Source organism: Phyllobates terribilis, unplaced genomic scaffold, assembly GCF_046119375.1.
Source record: "Phyllobates terribilis strain yellow unplaced genomic scaffold, ASM4611937v1 Scaffold_1__5_contigs__length_1240528914, whole genome shotgun sequence".
Classification (NCBI taxonomy): domain Eukaryota; kingdom Metazoa; phylum Chordata; class Amphibia; order Anura; family Dendrobatidae; genus Phyllobates; species Phyllobates terribilis.
Genome location: NW_027362761.1, coordinates 612416246 through 612438474, shown reverse-complemented (window position 1 = coordinate 612438474; position 22229 = coordinate 612416246). Strand labels below are relative to the sequence as shown.

The 22229-nt window shown below is 46.1% G+C and overlaps 2 protein-coding genes across 2 annotated transcripts in view; both read right to left on the bottom strand.

Moving 5' to 3' along the window:
* LOC141153244 (uncharacterized) overlaps positions 1-20704 on the bottom strand; it is a 26149-nt gene extending 5445 nt beyond the window's left edge. Inside the window, exons 1-5 of the mRNA XM_073637979.1 lie at positions 20571-20704; positions 20069-20251; positions 19049-19058; positions 17845-18157; positions 16180-16439 (exon numbers count right to left, since the gene is read on the bottom strand). Coding sequence (XP_073494080.1) covers positions 16180-16439; positions 17845-18157; positions 19049-19058; positions 20069-20251; positions 20571-20654 — 850 coding nt within the window. The 5' untranslated portion in view covers positions 20655-20704. The remainder of the gene's footprint in view (positions 1-16179; positions 16440-17844; positions 18158-19048; positions 19059-20068; positions 20252-20570) is intronic.
* Positions 1-22229, bottom strand: part of LOC141272556 (uncharacterized) — a 639831-nt gene that overhangs the window by 607521 nt on the left and 10081 nt on the right. The gene's annotated exons all lie outside the window — the stretch shown is intronic.

Genomic DNA, 22229 nt, shown 5'->3' with positions numbered 1-22229 from the left:
GATCTATTATATAGAGTCATTACACGCAGAGGGATCTATTATATAGAGTCATTACACGCAGAGGGATCTATTATATAGTCATTACACACAGAGTGATCTATTATATAGTCATTACACACAGAGGGATCTATTATATAGTGTCATTACACACAGAGGGATCTATTATAGAGTCATTACACGTAGAGAGATCTATTATATAGAGTCATTACACACAGAGGGATCTATTATAGAGTCATTACACACAGAGGGATCTATTATATAGAGTCATTACACGCAGAGGGATCTATTATATAGAGACATTACACGCAGAGGGATCTATTATATAGAGTCATTACACGCAGAGTGATCTATTATATAGAGTCATTACACGCAGAGGGATCTATTATATAGAGTCATTACACGCAGAGGGATCTATTATATAGTCATTACACGCAGAGGGATCTATTATATAGAGTCATTACACGCAGAGGGATCTATTATATAGTCATTACACACAGAGGGATCTATTATATAGTCATTACACACAGAGGGATCTATTATATAGAGTCATTACACACAGAGGGATCTATTATATAGAGTTATTACACTCAGAGGGATCTATTATATAGAGTCATTACACACAGAGGGATCTATTATATAGAGTCATTACACACAGAGCGATCTATTATATAGAGTCATTACACACAGAGTGATCTATTATATAGAGTCACTACACGCAGAGGGATCTATTATATAGAGTCATTACACGCAGAGGGATCTATTATATAGAGTCATTACACGCAGAGGGATCTATTATATAGTCATTACACACAGAGGGATCTATTATATAGTCATTACACACAGAGTGATCTATTATATAGTCATTACACACAGAGGGATCTATTATATCAGGGGTCGACAAAGTTGTTCAGAATCTAGGAGCCAGCCAAAAAATTTAGGAGCCAGAATTTTTTTTAAGCAAACTTGGTTTTTAATTTAACATAAAAAACATTACAAACGTTATAAACAACATTTTACTTTTAAAGATAATAAATATTATATTTTGATATTTTAGGCAACATTCTAGTGTTTTTCACTTTGCTTTTTGTGGCCATGAACATGCCTTGTGATTTTAGAGCTGAAGTACCAGTGGTCCACAGCCTTGGCAGGATCAATATAAATTTTCTATATTCTCAGTTTTTTTCTCAGAAAAATCAAAGAAACTAATTTTTTAAAAAAAATGCCTGTTCCGTTTTTTTGTTGACAAACTGTACATATAGACCCCCTCACACACGGCGTCTCCCCGGGGAGCACGGCCTTTGTATGTACTTACACAGGTAGCGGGAGATGAGAACGGGCCCCCGGCCACAGCGATCCTTCCCCCGTAACCCAACTCTCCCTGTCCAGTCCCGGAGCATAAGGGGGGCGGAGCAAAGTGGAGAAGGCGGCCTGAGCGATACTGTCCCTGCTTCCTCCGATTGGATGACTCCGTGCAGGAGGTGGGATTGGATTGAGAGTATTTTTTTTTTCTTCTCAACTCCTCAACTCCTCAAGCACCAGGCAACATTTTCTAGGCGCCAGACAACATCTTCTAGGCGCCACTGGCGACCAGGCGCCTGGGTTTGTCGAGCCCTGTATTATATAGTGTCATTACACACAGAGGGATCTATTATATAGAGTCATTACACACAGAGGGATCTATTATATAGAGTCATTACACACAGAGGGATCTATTATATAGAGTCATTACACACAGAGGGATCTATTATATAGTCATTACACACAGAGGGATCTATTATATAGTGTCATTACACACAGAGGGATCTATTATATAGTGTCATTACACACAGAGGGATCTATTATATAGAGTCATTACACACAGAGGGATCTATTATATAGAGTCATTACACACAGAGGGATCTATTATATAGAGTCATTACACACAGAGGGATCTATTATATAGAGTCATTACACACAGAGGGATCTATTATATAGCGTCATTACACGCAGAGGGATCTATTATATAGAGTCGTTACACACAGAGGGATCTATTATATAGAGTCATTACACACACAAGGATCTATTATATAGAGTCATTACACACAGAGGGATCTATTATATAGAGTCATTACACGCAGAGGGATCTATTATATAGAGTCATTACACACAGAGGGATCTATTATATAGAGTCATTACACACACAAGGATCTATTATATAGAGTCATTACACACAGAGGGATCTATTATATAGACATTACACACAGAGGGATCTATTATATAGAGTCATTACACACAGAGGGATCTATTATATAGAGTCATTACACACAGAGTGATCTATTATATAGTCATTACACACACAAGGATCTATTATATAGTCATTACACACAGAGGGATCTATTATATAGTCATTACACAGAGGGATCTATTATATAGAGTCATTACACACAGAGGGATCTATTATATAGAGTCATTACACACAGAGGGATCTATTATATAGAGTCATTACACACAGAGTGATCTATTATATAGAGTCATTACACACAGAGGGATCTATTATATAGAGTCATTACACACAGAGGGATCTATTATATAGACATTACACACAGAGGGATCTATTATATAGAGTCATTACACACAGAGGGATCTATTATATAGAGTCATTACACACAGAGGGATCTATTATATAGAGTCATTACACACAGAGGGATCTATTATATAGAGTCATTACACACAGAGTGATCTATTATATAGAGTTATTACACACAGAGGGATCTATTATATAGAGTCATTACACACAGAGGGATCTATTATATAGAGTCATTACACACAGAGCGATCTATTATATAGAGTCATTACACACAGAGTGATCTATTATATAGAGTCATTACACACAGAGGGATCTATTATATAGAGTCATTACACGCAGAGGGATCTATTATATAGAGTCATTACACACAGAGGGATCTATTATATAGTCATTACACACAGAGGGATCTATTATATAGAGTCATTACACACAGAGGGATCTATTATATAGAGTCATTACACAGAGGAATCTATTATATAGAGTCATTACACACAGAGGGATCTATTATATAGAGTCATTACACACAGAGGGATCTATTATATAGAGTCATTATACACAGAGGGATCTATTATATAAAGTCATTACACACAGAGGGATCTATTATATAGAGTCATTACACACAGAGGGATCTATTATATAGAGTCATTACACACAGAGGGATCTATTATATAGAGTCATTACACACAGAGTGATCTATTATATAGAGTCATTACACACAGAGGGATCTATTATATAGTCATTACACACAGAGGGATCTATTATATAGAGTCATTACACGCAGAGGGATCTATTTCAAGTGTTTATTTCTGTTAATGTTGAGGATTATGGCTTACAGCCAATGAAAACAAAAGTCATTATCTCAATAAATTAAAATGATTAACAAAAAACACCTGCAAAGGCTTCCTAAGCATTTAAAAAGGTTTCTTAGTCTGTTTCAGTAGGCTCCACAATCATGGGGAAGACTGTTGACTTGACAGATGTCCAGAAGGCAGTCATTGACACACTCTACAAGGTCCCAGAGTCTGGAGGAAGAGTGGAGAGGCCACAATCCAAGCTGCTGGAGGTCTAGTGTGAAGTCTCCACAATCAGTGATGGTTTGGGGGGCCATGTCATCTGCTGGTGGAGGTCCACTCTGTTTTATCAAGACCAAAGTCAGCGCCGCCGTCTACCAGGACATTTTACAGCACTTCATGCTTCCCTCTGCCGACAAGCTTTTTGGAGATGGAAATTTCATTCTCCAGCAGGACTTGACACCAGAGTGGGGCACCGCGGACCGGAGACAGGAGCAAAGGCACAGCGCCGGGTCAACGGGAACGGGAGCGAGGTGAGTATGTGATGTTTTTTTTAATGGCTAAGGGGGTCAGTTGTTGGACCTGGGGAGGTGGCCATATGGGGTTTCCTGCTGGACTTGGGGAGGTGGCCATGGGGGGTCACATGCTGGACCTGGTGAGGTGACCATGGGGGTCAGTTGCTGGACCTGGGGAGGTGGCCATGGGGGTCTCCTGTTGGACCTGGGGAGGTGGACATGGGGATCAGTTGCTGGACCTGGGAAAGTGGCCATGGAGGTCAGTTGCTGGACCTGGGGGTCTCCTGCTGGACCTGAGGAGGTGGCCATGGGGGTCTCCTGATGCACCTGGGGAGGTGGACATGGAGGTCTCCTGCTGGACCTGGGGAGGTGACTATGGGGGTCAGTTGCTGGACCTGGGGAGGTGGCCATGGGGGTCTCCTGCTAGACCTGGGGAGGTGGCCATGGGGGGTCTCCTGCTAGACTTGGGGAGATGGACATGGGGATCAGTTGCTGGACCTGGGAAAGTGGCCATGGGGGTCAGTTGCTGGACCTGGGGAGGTGGACATGGGGTTCTCCTACTGGACCTGGGGAGATGGCCATGGGGGTCTCCTGCTGGACCTTGGGAAGTGGACATGGGGGTCTCCTACATGGGGAGCACTTTATGGAAGCTGGAAGTTTTTTCTCCTACTATTGCATGGGGGGCCTACTGCTGGACATGGGGAGGCAGCCATGGGGGTCTGCTACTGGACATGGGGTGGTGGCCATGGGGGTCTCCTGCTGGACATGGGGAGGCTCTTACGGTATATAGGGGGCTGTGTGTGTGCTAAAACTGTATATAGGGGGATGTCTGCATACTTAATTCTGCTCAATATTAAGTGATATGATTAATATTAATATAAAGTAATTATAATTAATATGTTATTAATATTCAGCAGATTAATTTCAGCCTATTGGTTCTGGCCTCCACAGCAGTCATGGTCTCTCATGAAAATTAATTGCCCACCCCTGCTCTATATAATATATGAGGTTCACTTTTTGTATTGAAGAACAGAAATAAATTAACTTTTTGATGATATTCTAATTTAGTGAGATGCACCTGTAGAATTGCAATGCATTATACCAGCGATCAGAGTAATAAAAGTTAGGTCCCATAGTGGATAAAGGAACTAAGTAAAAAAGTAGAAATGGAAAAAATATATACCAATAAATACGTATATTTATGTAAAAACAAGAACAAATAAAATACACATATTTGGTATCTCTTCCACTAGATAACCCTTTCAGTGAACACCTTAAAAAAATAAACTATGTTTTATCGTCATATCGCTGAAGAAAAGTGGAGTAAAACGTGATAAAAAAGTTAATTGTAAATAGAAATGGTATCTCTGAAAGCAGTATCTTGTCCCGCAAAAAAACAAGCCACCATAAAGCTCCATCAGTGGAGAAATAAAAAAGTTACAGCTCTTAGAACAAAGTGATGAAAAAAAAAATCTGTTTTCTATAAAATAGTTTTTGTGTAAAATTGGCAAAACATAAAAAAATGATATAAATGTGGCACCGCTGTAATCGTACTGACCCGAAGAATAAAGCTGCCTTATCAATTTTACCACACACGGAATGGTATAAAAAAAAGCAACCAAAAAATACAATTCCTGAATTGCTGTCTTTTGTCCATTTTGCCTCCCAAAAGTCAGAATACAAAGCGATCAAAAAATACTATGTGCCCAAAAACGAGCTCACAGAATATGGAGATGCAAAAACTTTATTTTATAAAAAAAAAAAAAGCAGCTATAAGTATGTGACAGCTGCTAATCATAAAAAACCCGATATAAATCTGGTATCGCTGTAATCGTACCGACCCGAAGAATAAAGTCGTTTTATACCGCACAAGGAACGGGTAAAAAAATAAAACCAATTATTCACCTGCTGTTGATTTGTTCATTCTGCCTCCCAAAGATCTCGGTAAGGCTCGGTGCACATTTATCCTGCGCTCTGCACTGAGCACTTACACTGGGGTTTCCATGTAAATCTCTGAAATACGTGATTCAGACAGATCCCCCGGCGGAATACTCCCTATAATGAGGTAGGTGAAGACACTGTGGACACTGTCTGGCCTATGATCCGTCTTTTTTAGACGTAGATAAAAGCGCGGTCAGCCACAGTTTTTTGAGCCTCTGAAAAGGACAACGCTGAACAGAGGCCAGACGGAGTCTAGAGTAACTTTTCTGCCTCATTATAGTGAATGGATCCCTCAGGGATTTCATCTGAATTAACGTCACTCTGAGATTAGAGATTGAAACTCCCATGTAAGTGCTCAGTGTAGAGCGCAGGATAAATATGTTATGGAACATGTTCCCAATAAAAGCTTCAAATCAATCCACAAAAAAAGCAAGTCCCCACTCAGGTCGGTCACCTGTTATTGGAAATATAGGGAGCTTCCACATTACTGGTAGCACCAAGGCTCTGGAAAAGTGCTATGGCTCCTCGCCCTCCAAAACAAATACAGCAAATTATGTGCTCCCAAATCCAAATGCCCCTCTCCCTTCTGAGTCCCACAGGGTGTCTAAACCACATTTAGCATCCACGTGTTTGGCATTTCTGTAGCGATGAGAGCCTGCATAAGTTACGGGGTCCATATCTCCAGAAGGACGACCTGGGCACAATGTACGGGTAATACAACGGCAGGTTTGCAATTTTCACTCAGCAACATCCACTGCTGCTTGTTTCTGGAAAACACCCATGGAGTCAAAATCATCACTACACCAGTAGATAAATTCACAGAGGGGTGTAGTTTCCAAAATGAGGTCACTTGTGGGGTTTTTTCCTGTTTTGGCATGTCAGGGGCTGTTCAAATGTGACATGGCATCTGCAGTCTATTCCAGCCAAAATTGCACTCCAGAATTTAGGTGGCGCTCCTTCCCGCCCGAGCACTGCCATGTGCCAAAACAGTAGTTTTTCCCCACATATGGGGTATTGACATACTCAGGAGAAATCACACAACAAATTGTTGTGCCCACTTTCTCCTGTTACCTTTATGAAAAATTTGGTGCTAAAGCAACATTTTTGAGGGAAAAATTTTAAATTTATATTTTCACAGCTCAACGTTGTAAAATTCTGTGAAGCACCTGTGGGTTCAAGGTGCTCACCACACTAGATAAGTTCTTTGAGGGGGTGTAGTTTCCAAAATGGGGTCTCTTGTGGGGGATTTCCACTGTTTAGGCACATCAGGGGCTCTGCAAATGTGGCATGGCGTCAGCTAATTACTCCAGCCAATTTTGCACTTCAAAACTCGAATGGCGCTCCTTCCTTTCCAAAGAAAAAGAAAGAGAGAGAAAAAAAGAGAAAGAAAGGGAGAGAAGAGTCCCCGGAGTTCTTCACAAAGAGTCCGGCTAACAGAGAAGTCCCTGTGCACCCAGCAGGGGAATACTTCAAAGAAAGAATCAGCTGCGATCCCATGCTGTAATGTCTGTATACTCTTTTGCTTCCTCCCCTGCCCAGGAGATGTGGTATGATCTGACCGTGTTCTGTGTATGGTCAGACACAGCCATTACACAGTACACAGCAGGGGCACATTTATAAGATTATCTCAGCACAGGAACATTATTATATCACATCCAATTGTGGAAACTATTATCATTCCAAGATCTATTGATTAAAATTAATTTTTGTTCGTGGCAAAACCCCTTTAAATGTATTATTTATTACACTTGTGCTGCCCTATAACCCTGCAGGGTAAAAACCTGTGTCATCATCCCACTTTTAACATTCTGGTCAGACTCTATAAAGAGGAAGAGCGGACCGCCACTTCACTGCTGCTGACACCCTGACAGTCCCATGTAAGTGATTCGGTGTCCCATTCTCCTGACAATCAGTCACTTGATCGCAGGGTCCCAAAAACGGGTTGCCATAACTGCCAGGGGCCTGTAGAAGACCCCTGTCTCTGCCGCCAAGGTTTTCCTATGAAGCCTGTTATTTATAAGATCTCAGGTTCAAGTCCCCATTATTTTTCGCACGAGGATGAAAACGCGACAAAAGCGGAGAAACCGCGACTCACAGATCAGAAGAGAATAATCAGGGAATGAAAGCTGTGAGAAAACGTAGAGAAAAATCATCTATTATAGGACGAGGCCGAGAGACGTCATCACATCCACCGGAGCCAACAAGAGTCTCCTCTCACCTGGTGATGTCAGAGGCCGGAGCTCCTCCATCATCACCTCCTGGTACCGATCCTGGTGTCCTTCTAGATACTCCCACTCCTCCATGGAGAGATAGACAGCGACGTCCTGACACCTTATAGGAACCTGACAACAATGACACAGTCATTATTATTATAGCGCCATTTATTCCATGGCGCTTTACATGTGACCAGGGGTATACATAATAAAACAAGTATAATAATCTTTGACAACAGAAGTCACCGACGGGTACACGAGGAGAGAGGACCCTGCCCATGAGGGCTCACAGTCTACAAGGGATGGGTGAGGATACAGTAGGTGAGGGTAGTGGTGGTCATGCAGCAATGTGGTGGAGCGGTGGTTACTGCAGGTTGTAGGCTTATCGGAACAGGTAGGTCTTCAGGTTCCTTTTGAAGGTTTCCACGGTAGGCGAGAGTCTGATATGTTGGGGTAGAGAGTTCCAGAGTAGGGGGGGATGCACGAGAGAAATCTGGTATGCGATTATAGGAAGAGGAGATAAGAGGGGAGTAGAGAAGGAGATATTGTGAGGACAGGAGGTTGTGTACAGGTAAGTACTGGGAGACTAGGTCACAGATGTATGGAGGAGACAAGTTGTGGATGGCTTGAATGGCTTGGATGAATTAGCAAGAGGAAGGTAGCTGCTGGGTCCTAGAGCGAGAAAGATCTAAGAAGGTGTCTGTAATGCCAAAGAGATCTCCTGCAACCAACTGCAGGGCAACTGTCTGTCACATCTGACACACCTGTGACAGTACCCCCTCTTCTACGAGTGGCCTCCGGACACTCACGACCGGGTTTCTCAGGATAAGAGGTGTGAAATGAATGAGCCAACCTGGGAGCGTTCACCTCTGATGCTGAAACCCACATCCTCTCCTCTGGACCATAACCCTTCCAATGTTGTACCAAGTATTGTAGGGAACGACGGAGGCGAGAATTTACAATCCTCTAAATCTGGTAACTCCAGATTACCATCAACCATTATTGGGGGCGGCGGTAGGGGTGAGGGACCAATAAACCTAGGTCCCAGCTTCCAAGAAGGGACTTTCAACTTAATATTCCTGGTAGACAACCACACAAAGTCATTCACATTCAGGTCCGGACCTGGCAAGCGTTTTCTGTCAGCCATACGTTTATACCTGTCTCCCATGATTTTTAAATTACTCAGAATCCCCCGCCACACCGAGGAGAGCGACAAAGCAAACCGTTCCTCCTCAGGAACTCCCGAAGCCCCTCCCCCACTAAAGGTACCAAACTGTGGATGGTAACCATATGCACCAAAGAACGTTGACCTGCCAGTGGATTCTTGATGATGATTATTAAAGGCAAATTCTGCCAGCGGTAAGTAGAATGCCCAATCCTCCTGATTTTCGAATATGAAACACCTGAGGTAGGTGTGACGGGTCTGGGAGGTGGAACCTCTGAGCAACTATACAAAGGGGCAGTCCTTGTAAGGAAGCGGGTGGCTCCCAGGGAAGGCGGGCAGGTAGTCACGGCTAGTGACGGGGACAGTCTCTGGGTAGAGGGCAGGAGGTCACAGCAAGTGACAGGGACAGTCTCTGGGTAAGAGGGCAGGAGGTCACGGCAAGTGATGGGGACAGTCTCTGGGTAGAGGGCAGGAGGTCACGGCAAGTGACGGGGACAGTCTCTGGGTAAGAGGGCAGGAGGTCACGGCAAGTGACGGGGACAGTCTCTTGACAGGCGGGTGGTCACAGCAAGTGACGGCTGAGCCTCCAGGTAGGCTAGCAGGCAGGTAGCAGGTGGACGCTCCCAGGCGAGCGGGCGAGAGTCTCTGGACAGGCAGGTGGTCACAGCAAGTGACGGCTGAGCCTCCAGGTAGGCTAGCAGGCAGGTAGCAGGTAGGCGCTCCCAGGTGAGCGGGTAAGAGTCTCTGGACAGGCAGGTGGTCACAGCACGTGACGGCAGAGCCTCCAGGTAGGTTAGCAGGCAGGTAGCAGGTGAGCGCTCCCAGGTGAGCGGGTAAGAGTCTCTGGACAGGCAGGTGGTCACAGCACGTGACGGCAGGGCCTCCAGGTAGGCTAGCAGGCAGGTAGCAGGTGAGCGCTCCCAGGTGAGCGGGCAGACAGGTCCATAGACAGACTGGCAGGGCTGGTAGGCAGACTGTCGGACCGCAGGAATGTCAGCAGAAAGACACCAGTCAGGCAGGTATCAGACAGGAAACTGGCAGGTAACTGGCAGGTATCTGGTAACGGGACCTGAGGGCTGAAGCAGAGTGATAGGCTATGCAACAACATTGCTCGGGCACCTCCATTTTGGAGGAGGTGCCTTATATATGGAGAGATCCTCCGGCCATTGGCCGGGGACTCCTTAGGACGGCGCGCGCGCGCTCCCCCTCTCTTAAAGGGGCCGCGCACAGAGGCCGGGAAGGAGCGCGCGCTGCCAGCAGAGCGGGAGGAAGACGCCGGGCACGGAGCGGAGAGGTGAGGGGAACAGCGTCCCTGCCTAGCAGGAGGCAGGGACGCCGACGCTACAGTAGGTCTCCAAATTCTGATTGACATGCTCGATCTGTCCATTCAACTGAGGGAGGAAGGCAGAGGAAAGGACAGCTGCACCCCCAGTCGAGAACAGAATGCTTTCCAGAATTTGGAAACAAACTGCGTCCCCCAATGTAACACCACATCGGAGGGAAGCCTGTGAAGCTTCACAATCTCGTTTATGAACACCTGAGCAAGTGTCTTGGCATTTGGAAGTGCAGGTACTGCGACAAAGTAAACCATTTTACTGAACCTATCTAATACCACCAAAACCAAAGTTTTGAATGCAAAGACCGGTAGCTCAGTAATAAAATCCATGAACAAGTGTGTCCATGGCCTACTAGGGATAGGTAGCGGAAGAAGAGTACCAGACAGACGGGTATGCGAAACCTTAGAAAGCACGCAAATACTAAAAGCAGACACGCGTTCAACCAGATCCCAATGCAACCCCGGCCACCAAAAACGACGAGAGAGGAGGTCCGCGGTTGCCTTACCACCTGGATGACCAGCAAGCACAGAGTTATGATGTTCTTTAATTAGACTGCGGCGCAGATTAGATGGTACAAATAACCTTCCTGAAGGGCAGGAGGCAGGGGCGTCCCCCTGAGCCTCCAACACCTCACCCTCCAGTTCAGGATATAATGCTGAAATGACTACCCCTTTCTGTAATATCGGGGCAGGGTTCTCATGGTCACTGCCACCAGGGAAGCTCCGAGACAAAGCATCAGTCTTGATGTTTTTGACACTTGGATGAAAAGTGACAACAAAATTGAACCTAGTAAAATCAGGGACCATCTGGCTTGCCTAGGGTTGAGACGTTTAGCTGACTGGAGATATGACAGGTTCTTATGGTCAGTAATAATAGTAATAGGATGGACAGCCCCCTCCAACCAATGTCGCTATTCTTTAAACGCCAATTTGATCACCAAAAGTTCCCTATTACCTACGTCATAATTTCTCTCAGCCAAAGACAATTTTTTAGAAAAGAAAGCGCATGGACGCCATTTACCAGGGGACGGACCCTGAGACAACACAGCCCCAACCCCGACATCCGAAGCATCGACCTCCACAATAAAGGGTTGGGAAACATCGGGTTGACTGAGTATAGGTGCAGTGGCAAAATAATTCTGCAAAGAAGAAAAAGCCTGGAGGGAAGCATCCGATCATTTGGAAAAATCAGACCCCTTCTTAGTCATGTCAGTGAGGGGTTTCACAATTACTGTGTAATTTTGGATGAATTTCCGGTAAAAATTAGTAAAGCCCAGAAAACTTTGTAGAGCCATCAGGTTCTGGGGACGGTCCCAATCAAGGACTGCACGGATCTTCTCCGGATCCATAAGAAAACCCGAAGATGACAACAAGTACCCCAAAAACTGCACCTCCTGAACGGCGAAAACACATTTTTCTGTTACGGATCCGGATGGTGGAACCTCTGTGCTTCAATGCAAGGAGGGACCAGAGGGGCGTAACTAAGTGCCTACTCGGACCGACCCAGGTCACACGGCGGCTTAGTCGACTCCGTGAACCAGGGAGGGACCGGGCAGGTGAACCAGGTGCCACTCTGGGACCGACCTTGTGTGAGAGAAGGGGAATCCCACGGGTCAGATGACAGAAGCTGACCGATACAGCGGATGAGCACGGCAGGTAGGCTGGCGGGTGATCTGGGTAGATAAGCAGGCGGGTATAGCAGATAGTCAGACAGGTGCTCCGGATAGGCAAGCAGGCGGGTATGACAGATAGTCAGACAGGTGCTTCGGGTAGGCAAGTAGGCGGGCAGGGCAGATAACCTGGCAGGTGCTCCGGGCAGGCAGACTGGCGGGCACGTCTGATAGACAGGCTGGCGGGCACGTCTGATAGACAGGCTGGCGGGCACGGCTGATAGACATGCTGGTGAACACGGGAACCTGAGGGCTGAGGAGAGTGTTAGCACACAAACAACAACCTTGCACAGTCACCTCCATATTGGAGGAGGTGCTTTAAATAGGGGCAGTCCTCCGGCCATTGCCCAGGGACTCTTTAGGACGGCGCGCTCGGCCCCATTAAGAGGGACAGAGAGCGCGTGCTCGCCCTAAGCACAGTGCCCGGGAAGCTGAAAGCAGTGCGTGCCACAGCAGCAGGGGAGCAGGAAGACGCCGGACCGGGACCGCAGCGGTGATGGGAACGGCGTCTCTGCCCGGCTACATTTTCTAGTTTGACATATAGTTTGTTATCCCTTAATATCTGGAGCACCTGTTTAACATGACCCCGATGTGTCTCAAAATCAGGTGAGTAAACCAAAATATCGTCCAGATAGACCACTACAAACCTCCCCACCAAATGATGGAAAATATAATTTATGAAATGCTGGAACACCGCAGGTGCTTTGGTCAAAGCGAAAGGCATAACCAGATTCTCGAAATGCCCTTCAGGAGTATTGAATGCTGTTTTCCATTCGTCCCCTTTTCTGATTTTAACCAGATTGTAGGCTCCCCTTAAATTCAGCTTGGAGAATACCTTACCTCCTACAACCTGGCTGAACAAATCAGGAATCAGAGGAAGAGGGTATGGATCTTGGATGGTAATTTGATTTAATTCCTGGAAATCTAAACAGGGATGTAGACCACCATCTTTTTTCTTCACGAAGAAGAACCCTGCCGCCACAGGCGAGGATGAGGGTCTAATGTGTCCCTTTCTCCAGACTTTCCACAATGAAATCCTTCATGGCTTGTCTCTCAGGGCCAGAAAGATTATACAGTCTGGACTTTGGTAGTTTAGCTCCGGGAGTCAGGTTAATAGGACAGTCATATGCACGATGAAGAGGCAAATCCTGACACCACCTCTCAGAAAAAACATCCTCAAAACCAGACAGAAAAGTAGCTAATCTTTCCGTAGAGACTGTAGCAAGGGAAATATCTAAACAGTTCTCATGGCAGTAATCTCCTCATTTAATAATCTCCCCGATTTGCCAATCCACCAACGGATTATGTTTCACCAGCCAGGGAAGACCCAGAACAATTGGGGTGGGAAGACTGTCCAGGACATAGCAAGGGATTATTTCACAATGAACCGACCCCATCCTCAGTTTTACATTATGTGCAATCTGAGTAAATGCTTTCTGTGCAAGTGGCGCCGAGTCGATGGCGAAGATGGGAATAGGCTTAGCTAAAGTACAGCAAGCAAGACTATGAGTTTTCACAAACTCACGCCAAACCATGCTGACTCCGGCTCCACAGTCAACAAACACAGAAATTTTCTCGGTTTTGCTCTCTAGCACCACCTCTGCTGTCAGGCAGGGCTGTGGAGTCGGAGTCGTGGAGTCGGAGTCAGAGTCGGTGTCCATTTTGGTGGAGGCGGAATCGGAGTCTGTATAAAATGGACTGAATCCAACTCCTAAAATATATAATAAATAGGGTACAGTAGTTCAATGCAGTTTGTGGGGAATATTTTTTCATAAGAATTTGGGAAAGTTATGAAATGTCCTATAAATGTCTGTCCTATTCCTGATCTCAGGATCTAGACTTTTAGCTGAGATGAATCTGTGCTACAGTAAATTTATCACTTAAACATGAGCCATGTATGAGGGAGTCGGAGTCGGAGTCTGAGTTGGAGTCGGTGTCATGGAAATTGAGGAGTCGAAGTTGGAGTCGGAGGTTTGACCTACCGACTCCACAGCCCTGCTGTCAGGACAAACTGGGAACTGCAGGTTGGCGACAAATGAACCCCTTGCTTATCCAACTCCAGACTACCAAGAGATAATCGAGTCTCCTTTTGTTTAGGAATTGAAGGACAGGTCCCAATAAAATGTCCCTTTTTCCCACAAAAAAACATACGCCTTTTTTCTTGCGAATCTCCGGGGAAATGTATGATGTAAAGGCACCCCCTAAGTGCATGGGTTCCTCCACCTCCCCCAGTACTGCTTCACCCCCAGACCGCTCTCCCGTTAGAGGTACATAACCTCGACAAGAAGGCCCCGGAGAAGGTGGTCTCACCCGTCTATCAAGACGTATAGCCAATGACATGGCAGCCTCCAAGGACTGAGGGGTTTCATATACTGCCAAAACATCTTTCAACCTTTCATTAAGCCCCTCACAAAATTGGCTTTTAAGGGCTGAGTCATTCCATTTAGAATCCGTCGCCCATCTATGGAATTCAGAACTGTACGTCTCCACTGACCGATTCTCCTGCTGAAGGCGATGTAGCCTAGACTCAGCCAAGGTGACTCAGTCAGGATCATCATAGATGAGGGCCAGAGCCCCGAAAAACCCCTCTACAGACTGGAGACAAACCAAATCCTGCGGTGAAGAAAACGCCCACGACTGAGGATCTCCCTGCAGTAGAGAGATCACAATTCCAACCCGTTGCTCCTCATTTCTCGTGGAGTAAGGAGGAAGTTTAAAATACAGTACTTTGCAGGCCTCCTTGAATACAAAAAAACTTGTCCCTACCTCCTGAAAACCTGTCTGGGAAGGCAACCTTGGGTTCAGACTGGACAGGCCTACCTGCAGAGACCCCCACATTAGCAAGCTGTAGCCGCTGATGCTGTTGCTGAACCTCACAGCGGAGGTCATTCACCTCCAGAGACAGACAGCGCAACTGCTCTGTAACTGAACCCATACCAAGGAGAAAGGAAAAAACTATGTCTTTCTCCTTCCCCCAAGACAGCACCATGGAGAGAGTTGCAGAGAAATATATATCGTTAGGGAGGGACCAAAGCTTCCAGAACCCTTCTACTGAAAATAAGGTCTGAGGAAGAGGATAGGTCCAGCCGATAGTGTTTGAAGAATGTAGAGGGCGAAGACCAAGTTGCAGCTCTACATATCTGTTCTATCGAGGCACCGGCTCTTTTCACCCAGGAGGCTGATACCGCCCTTGTTGAGTGAGCTTTCAGATTCTCCAGGCCGGCTTCCCCACTTGACGAGTATGCCAGGAAGATGGCGTCTCTTATCCATCTTGCCAATGTGCCTTTGGAAGCTTTTTATCCCTTCCGAGGTCTCTGGAAGCACACAAAGAGAGCTCTATCCTTTCTACAATCTCATGTGGCCTCTAAGTACTGGATTAGGCACCTTCTGACATCTAATGTGTGTAGCTCTTTTTCTCCCTTGTTCTTGGGATTAGGGCAAAAAGAAGGGAGGGTGACCTCCTGAGATCTATGAAAACGTGACCCCACTTTAGGTAGGTAGGCTGGGTCGGTTTTAAGAGTAACTCTATCTTCCAAGATTTGTGTGAAGGGAGGGCCTGCAGATAAAGCCTGTATGTTGCTGACTCTATGTGCTGACGTGAGAGCTACTAGGAGTGATGTCTTAAGTGATAGGAATTTTACAGATATATCTGCTAAAGGTTCGAAGGGAGGTTTGGTTAGAGCTGAAAGGACTAGGTTTAAGTCCCAAGGAGGAGTATTCAGAGAGGGAATGGGCCTAGATATAGCTGATGCCTTGATGAATCTGGATATCCATCGATTCCTGGCCAGGTCGCAATTGTATAGAGCCCCTAGTGCTGCGACTTGAACTTCCACGGTGCTTGTAGCTAGATCATGTTCCAACCCCCTTTCTAAAAACTCTAAAATGGCTGTTAGTGGAATCACACCTTCTAACCTAGAACCAGAAAATTAAAGGAACTTCTTCCAAGTTTTCCCGTAAAGTTTGGTAGTTAAGGGTTTCCTACTTTTTAGTAACGTGAAGATTAAGTTCGGGGAAAATCCTTTATCCCTTAAGAGAGCCCTTTCAAATTCCAGGCTGTCATGTGCAAGTTTGTTACCTGAGGATGAAGGACCGGTCCCTGGGAAAGAAGATCCGGAAGTTATGGGAGTACTCAGGGGTCGGAGATGGACATCGTCCTTAGCCAAGAAAACCACGTCCTCTTCGGCCAGAAGGGGGCTATCAAGATAACTTTTGCCCTGTCTTCCCTGATCTTTTTCAGAACAGCTGGAATCAGGGCAATCGGAGGAAAAGCATAGGCCAGAGGGTGGTTCCATGGAATCATGAAGGCGTCTAATGCTACTGGTTCCCTTTGGGGTCTATTGAGCAGAACGCTTCTACCTTCCTGTTCTGACTGTTGGCGAATAGAACTATGGTAGGACATCCCCACATTTCTGTGATCTGATTGAATACTGACTGATTCAGTTCCCACTCGCCCTGTCTTAGATGGGTCCGACTCAGGAAGTCTGCTCTGAGATTTTCTGTCCCTCTTATTTGGAGAGCAGATAGAGACCCCAGATTGCTCTCAGCTAACCGGAAGATGGATTTTGTTACTTGCATTAGAGAACGGGAACGGGTTCCCTCCTGATGATTCAAGTATGCTACTACTGTCCGGTTGTCTGAAAACACTCTTACGTGGTGACCTTGCAGAGTATCTAAGAATTCTAAAAGGGAGAATTTCACCACTAGTAGCTCCTTCATGTTGGAGGGTACTAATTTTAGGTTCTCTGTCCAGACCCCCTGAGCTAACTGGTCGTTCAAGTGAGCCCCCCAAGCCCTGGGGCTTGCGTCTGTGATCAAGACCTGAGACCACCCACGGAACACCCCCGGGTTAAATTGCCTATTCTCATCCGCCATTCTATAAAAAGTGTGGTTCTTGATGACAAGGTTAGCTGACCTTCTAAGTGCCCTTTTAAAGATTTTTCGGCTCCCAGGATTTCCCACTGTAAATCCCTGGTATGCATCTGAGCCCATTGGACGGCCAGAATACAGGCAGTCATGGAACCTAGGAGGGACATGGCTTTCCGCAAAGTCATAGAAGGGTGGTCTCTTACTCGAGATATCTGAGCCATGATTTTCTGAATTCTCTCTGCCAGGAGACGACACTCCTGATTCTTTGAATCTATCACAATGCCCAGATATTCTTGCACCTGCTTCGGCTCGGTTTTGGATTTTTTAGGTTCAAAAGCCAGCCTAAGTTCGTTAAGGAATCCATGACCTTCGCTAGCTGGTTCTTGCAGTGATGGAAAGAACTACCTATTATCAGAAAATCATCCAGGTAAGGGACAATCAGGATATCTTGTTCCCTCAAGTGTGCCATTACCTCTGCCACTATCTTGGTGAACACCCGTGGAGCTATGGCTAGACCGAATGGGAGAGCCGTATACTGATCGTGCTTGACTACCCCCCCATCTAAATTGCTACCCTTAGGAATTTCTGATAATTTTTGTGGATGGGGACATGATAATAGGTGTCCTTCAGATCCAGAACAGTCATGAAACAGTCTGGAGACAACATTTTTACTGAGGTCTTCATTGTTTCCATTTTGAAGGATTGAGCCTTCAGAAACTTGTTCAATTTTTTCAGGTTTATAATTGTCCTGTAAGTCCCGTCCAGTTTTCTCCTCAGTCACATAGGGGAGTAAAATCCTTCGTCTTTTTCCTGAGCAGGGACCTCTTGAAGGACTTCTTTCACTATCAGGCCTAGAATCTCTTGTTCTAAGACTAGCTGTTCCACATTTGAGGACCTCTTGGGTGTTATGATGAAATTTGTTTGGGGAATTGAGTGAAATTGAAACTTTAGACCTGATTTTATTAGGTCTCGGATCCAGGAGCTGTTGGATATCCTTTCCCAGGTCGGGAGAAAGAGCAATAACCTTCCCCTCACCTTCATTGAGAGGGCTTCCTGGATGTTGAAGTCGCTCATGATGATAGTGAGGATGTCAGCTAAAAGGAAGTGACATAGCCAGGTGGTGAAATGGTCGAAGAAGGTGGTGTCTGGCCCTGGGAGGCGGTAAATGACAGCCAGTTGGAGGTTGGAGGGGAGTAGATGCGCACATACTGCACCTCAAAAGAATGGAGGATAAGTGAGGGCGGCAGTGCAATTGGGGTGAAGGAGCAGTTATCCGAAAGGAGAAAACCAACTCTTCCGCCATGCTTGTCGCTGGGGCGTGGGGTGTGAGAAAGATGGAATCCACCGTACGAAAGTGCAACTAGAGAGGCTGAGTCAAGGGCGTGAGCCAGGTTTCATGATGCCGAGGATGGAAAGTTTGTTAGTAATGAAAAAATCATGAATGTAGGAAAGTTTGTTGTAGACAGAGCGAGCGTTCCATAGAGCTCCCGGTAATGGGACTAGGGAAGAGGGGGCTGAGTGGATGGGTATAAGGTTAGAGAGGTTGTGTAAAGTTGTGTTATATGGATGAGAGGTCGAAATGACTGTGGAGATGTGATGAGGAGGACCAGGATTTGGAGAGATGTCGCCGGCAGTGAGGAGGAGCAGAGAAAGTGTTAGTAGGTGGGAGCAGGAGAAAGCATGAGGTGGCTTTCCGTGTTTGGAGACAGAGGATTGTATGTTAAGTAACAGTTCTGAGAAGGAGATGAGATGGATGGGGAGGACTGATGGGAGAGATAACCAGTTCCTTACTAGGTGTAGTGATTAGGGGGGTTTGTAAAAAGTGAAGGATTATAGGGGTGAGAAACAGAAACAAAGTTTACAGTGTAAAAGTATCCAGTTTCCATCTAGTTCAATTCTGGTATAATTCATATTTCTCACACTTAAGCGTTGATACACTTAAGGAGATGGACGCAGCCTAAAGTCTATGCAGGCTCTTTACTCACAATATTTATGCTACAAAATGCATTCAGGTGTAAAGCAGAGGGGAGTAATCTGTGCTCATCTTCATCAGATGATCAAGGCTGAGCCAGATACAGGATATTCAAGGGCCAAGTAAACAAGGTCATAAATAAGAGCGGGGGTACAGTAGTTGTTAGTTGAATAACATACCATGTATATGCAGGAGCATAGGTAGGGAGAAATCAGAAATCACCCAGAATCCTCCAGACCTGTCCTGTATAATGTCCCAGCAGTCACCTCTCCGGTCATCACCCAGAATCCTCCAGTGCTGTCCTGTATAATGTCCCAGCAGTCACCTCTCCGCTCATCACCCAGAATCCTCCAGTGCTGTCCTGTATAATGTCCCAGCAGTCACCTCTCCGGTCATCACCCAGAATCCTCCAGAGCTGTCATGTATAATGTCCCAGCAGTCACCTCTCTGCTCATCACCCAGAATCCTCCAGAGCTGCCATATATAATGTCCCAGCAGTCACCTCTCCGGTCATCACCCAGACTCCTCCAGTGCCGTCCTGTATAATGTCCCAGTAGTCACCTCTCCGGTCATTACCCAGAATCCTCCAGTGCGATCCTGTATAATGTCCCAGCAGTCACCTCTCCGCTCATCACCCAGAATCCTCCAGTGCTGTCCTGTATAATGTCCCAGCAGTCACCTCTCTGCTCATCACCCAGAATCCTCCAGTGCTGTCCTGTATAATGTCCCAGCAGTCACCTCTCCGCTCATCACCCAGAATCCTCCAGTGCTGTTCTGTATAATGTCCCAGCAGTCACCTCTCCGCTCATCACCCAGAATCCTCCAGTGCTGTCCTGTATAATGTCCCAGCAGTCACCTCTCCGCTCATCACCCAGAATCCTCCAGTGCCGTCCTGTATAATGTCCCAGCAGTCAAATCTCCGCTCATCACCCAGAATCCTCCAGTGCTGTCCTGTATAATGTCCCAGCAGTCACCTCTCCGCTCATCACCCAGAATCCTCCAGTGCTGTCCTGTATAATGTCCCAGCAGTCACCTCTCCGCTCAGCAGCTCAATCATCTTGTTGCTGAGCTCTAGGATCTTCTCCTTCTTCCTCTCATGTATCGGGGGGTGCGGGGGAGGCTCTGTGATGGGGTCCGGGCTCCGCCCTCCTGACTCCTGGAGATGGATGATGGTTGTCACACCCTCCCCCGGTGTCTTCCTCACTATTGTGTAATCCTGTATATGGAGAGAGACACTTAGGGAGAAGAATTCCTTCCCGACTCCAGATCTGACAATCAGTAGAAATCCCGGGATCAATAACCGTCTCCAGTAATCTGGGGCCATAACCTGGAATATTATTACACTCAGGACAGACATCCAGGCCCCTCTACAGCTCTTATAGGGAATCCCCATGACAACTCCTCCTAGCAGAGAGCTGCACACAATCACTGCTCTTACAGTAAAGAATCCTTCTCTTCCTCTTCTGGATTTCCTCTTCCCGATGTCGGACTTGTTACATAACACAATAAAGCTGATAGAAATGTAGAGGAGTTACCTCTCCGCTCAGCAGGGAGATGATCTCCAGGGTGAAGTGTAATAATCTTCTGGTGGTCTCGTCCTCGTCCATCCTCGGGGTCATTCAGGAGAAGGAGGGATGAGCACTGGATCAGCTGGAGGGATCTCGTCCTGCCGGCGTCTTCATGATAAAGGAGAAGATGGAGATCACAGGGGACGATATAACGACAATCACTGAATTCTGCCCCAAATATCCGACATTTATCAGGAAGAATCTGGAGAAAAAGTCATAAACGCCACCGCGGCCTCCTCCGCCGATCTGACCGCTCATTATCAGCCTCGTAGGAGGACGGTCACCGTGGTTAACCAGAACTCCCCAATTTGATGGCTCAGCCCCGACATCCTGGCATGCCAGGCTTTTGACCCGACTTATAATAAATACCTCCCTCCTACTATGAATAAGAACACAGTTAGAAATGTGTCAGATAGGATGCTGTTTAGAGCATTTTTTTTACCATGTACTCTTTCTTATCATGCTTAAATAAATGTCTAGTTTTTAATTATTTCTCTGGATTTTGTGCTGGATAAATCTCTCTTTCCTGTGGTTGATCCACCCAGCTGCCATCACCGGCTCTCAATCCCTGCACGTCCTGAGGAATTCCACTTCGTATGGTGCGCTGGATGCACTTTTTCATTTTTATATACTCGCCTCTCTCCGACATCTTCATTGCCCCCGGGGGCCAGGATGCATCTTTCTGCACTGACAGAAATTAAATTATAATATCCACATATCTGTGATCAGGTCTCCCTGGGACTTAAACTTGCGGCTCCTATAGTGCAGGCAGTGAACCCAGAAGTAGATTATATACAGCACAGACCAAAAGTTTGGACACACCTTCTCATTTAAAGATTTTTCTGTATTTTCATTACTTTGAAAATTGTACATTCACACTGAAGGCATCAAAACTATGAATTAACACATGTGGAATTATATACTTAACAAAAAAGTGTGAAACAACTGATAATATGTCTTATATTCTAGGTTCTTCAAAGTAGCCACCTTTTGCTTTGATGACTGCTTTGCACACTCTTGGCATTCCCCCCCCCACCCCCTCAGCAAAACAGGGATCGGACGTATGCGCCAACCGGGCCAATATACTTTAAAGGTGATGGCAGAGCGAAAATGCGCTCTGCTGTGCACTTTTTTTCCGGGAGTTTACGCCTACTGGAAGCGGACACTCAGCCATGGTGGACTGCATCTGAGTGTCCGCCTCCGGTAGGCATGCACTCCCGAAAAAAGTGCACGGCAGAGCACACGTTCGCTCTTCCGTCACCATTACGGTCTACGGCCCCCATCAGTGCATAAGTCCGAACCCTGTTTTGCAGGGGATTTTGGACGTATGCCCCGATGGGGACAGATATGTGAAAGTAGCCTTAGAATAATAACACTGACGTCCATTTTCTGTATAGTGTCCTAAAGACACAATAGTTTTATTTTGAATTTCTGAAAGATACATTTCCCCTTAAGCAGTGACCTTCAGACTATCTCTGAAGCAACATTATATTTAATCTGCAAGTTTCTATCTTGTGGCCTTGAAGCTTCCTACTGGAAAAGCATGCAATGTCCAGCTCACATAGATAAGGTTTGAGATACACCCTCTCCCCATGGAGGTGCACACCATGTCCTTTAGGTGCTTGG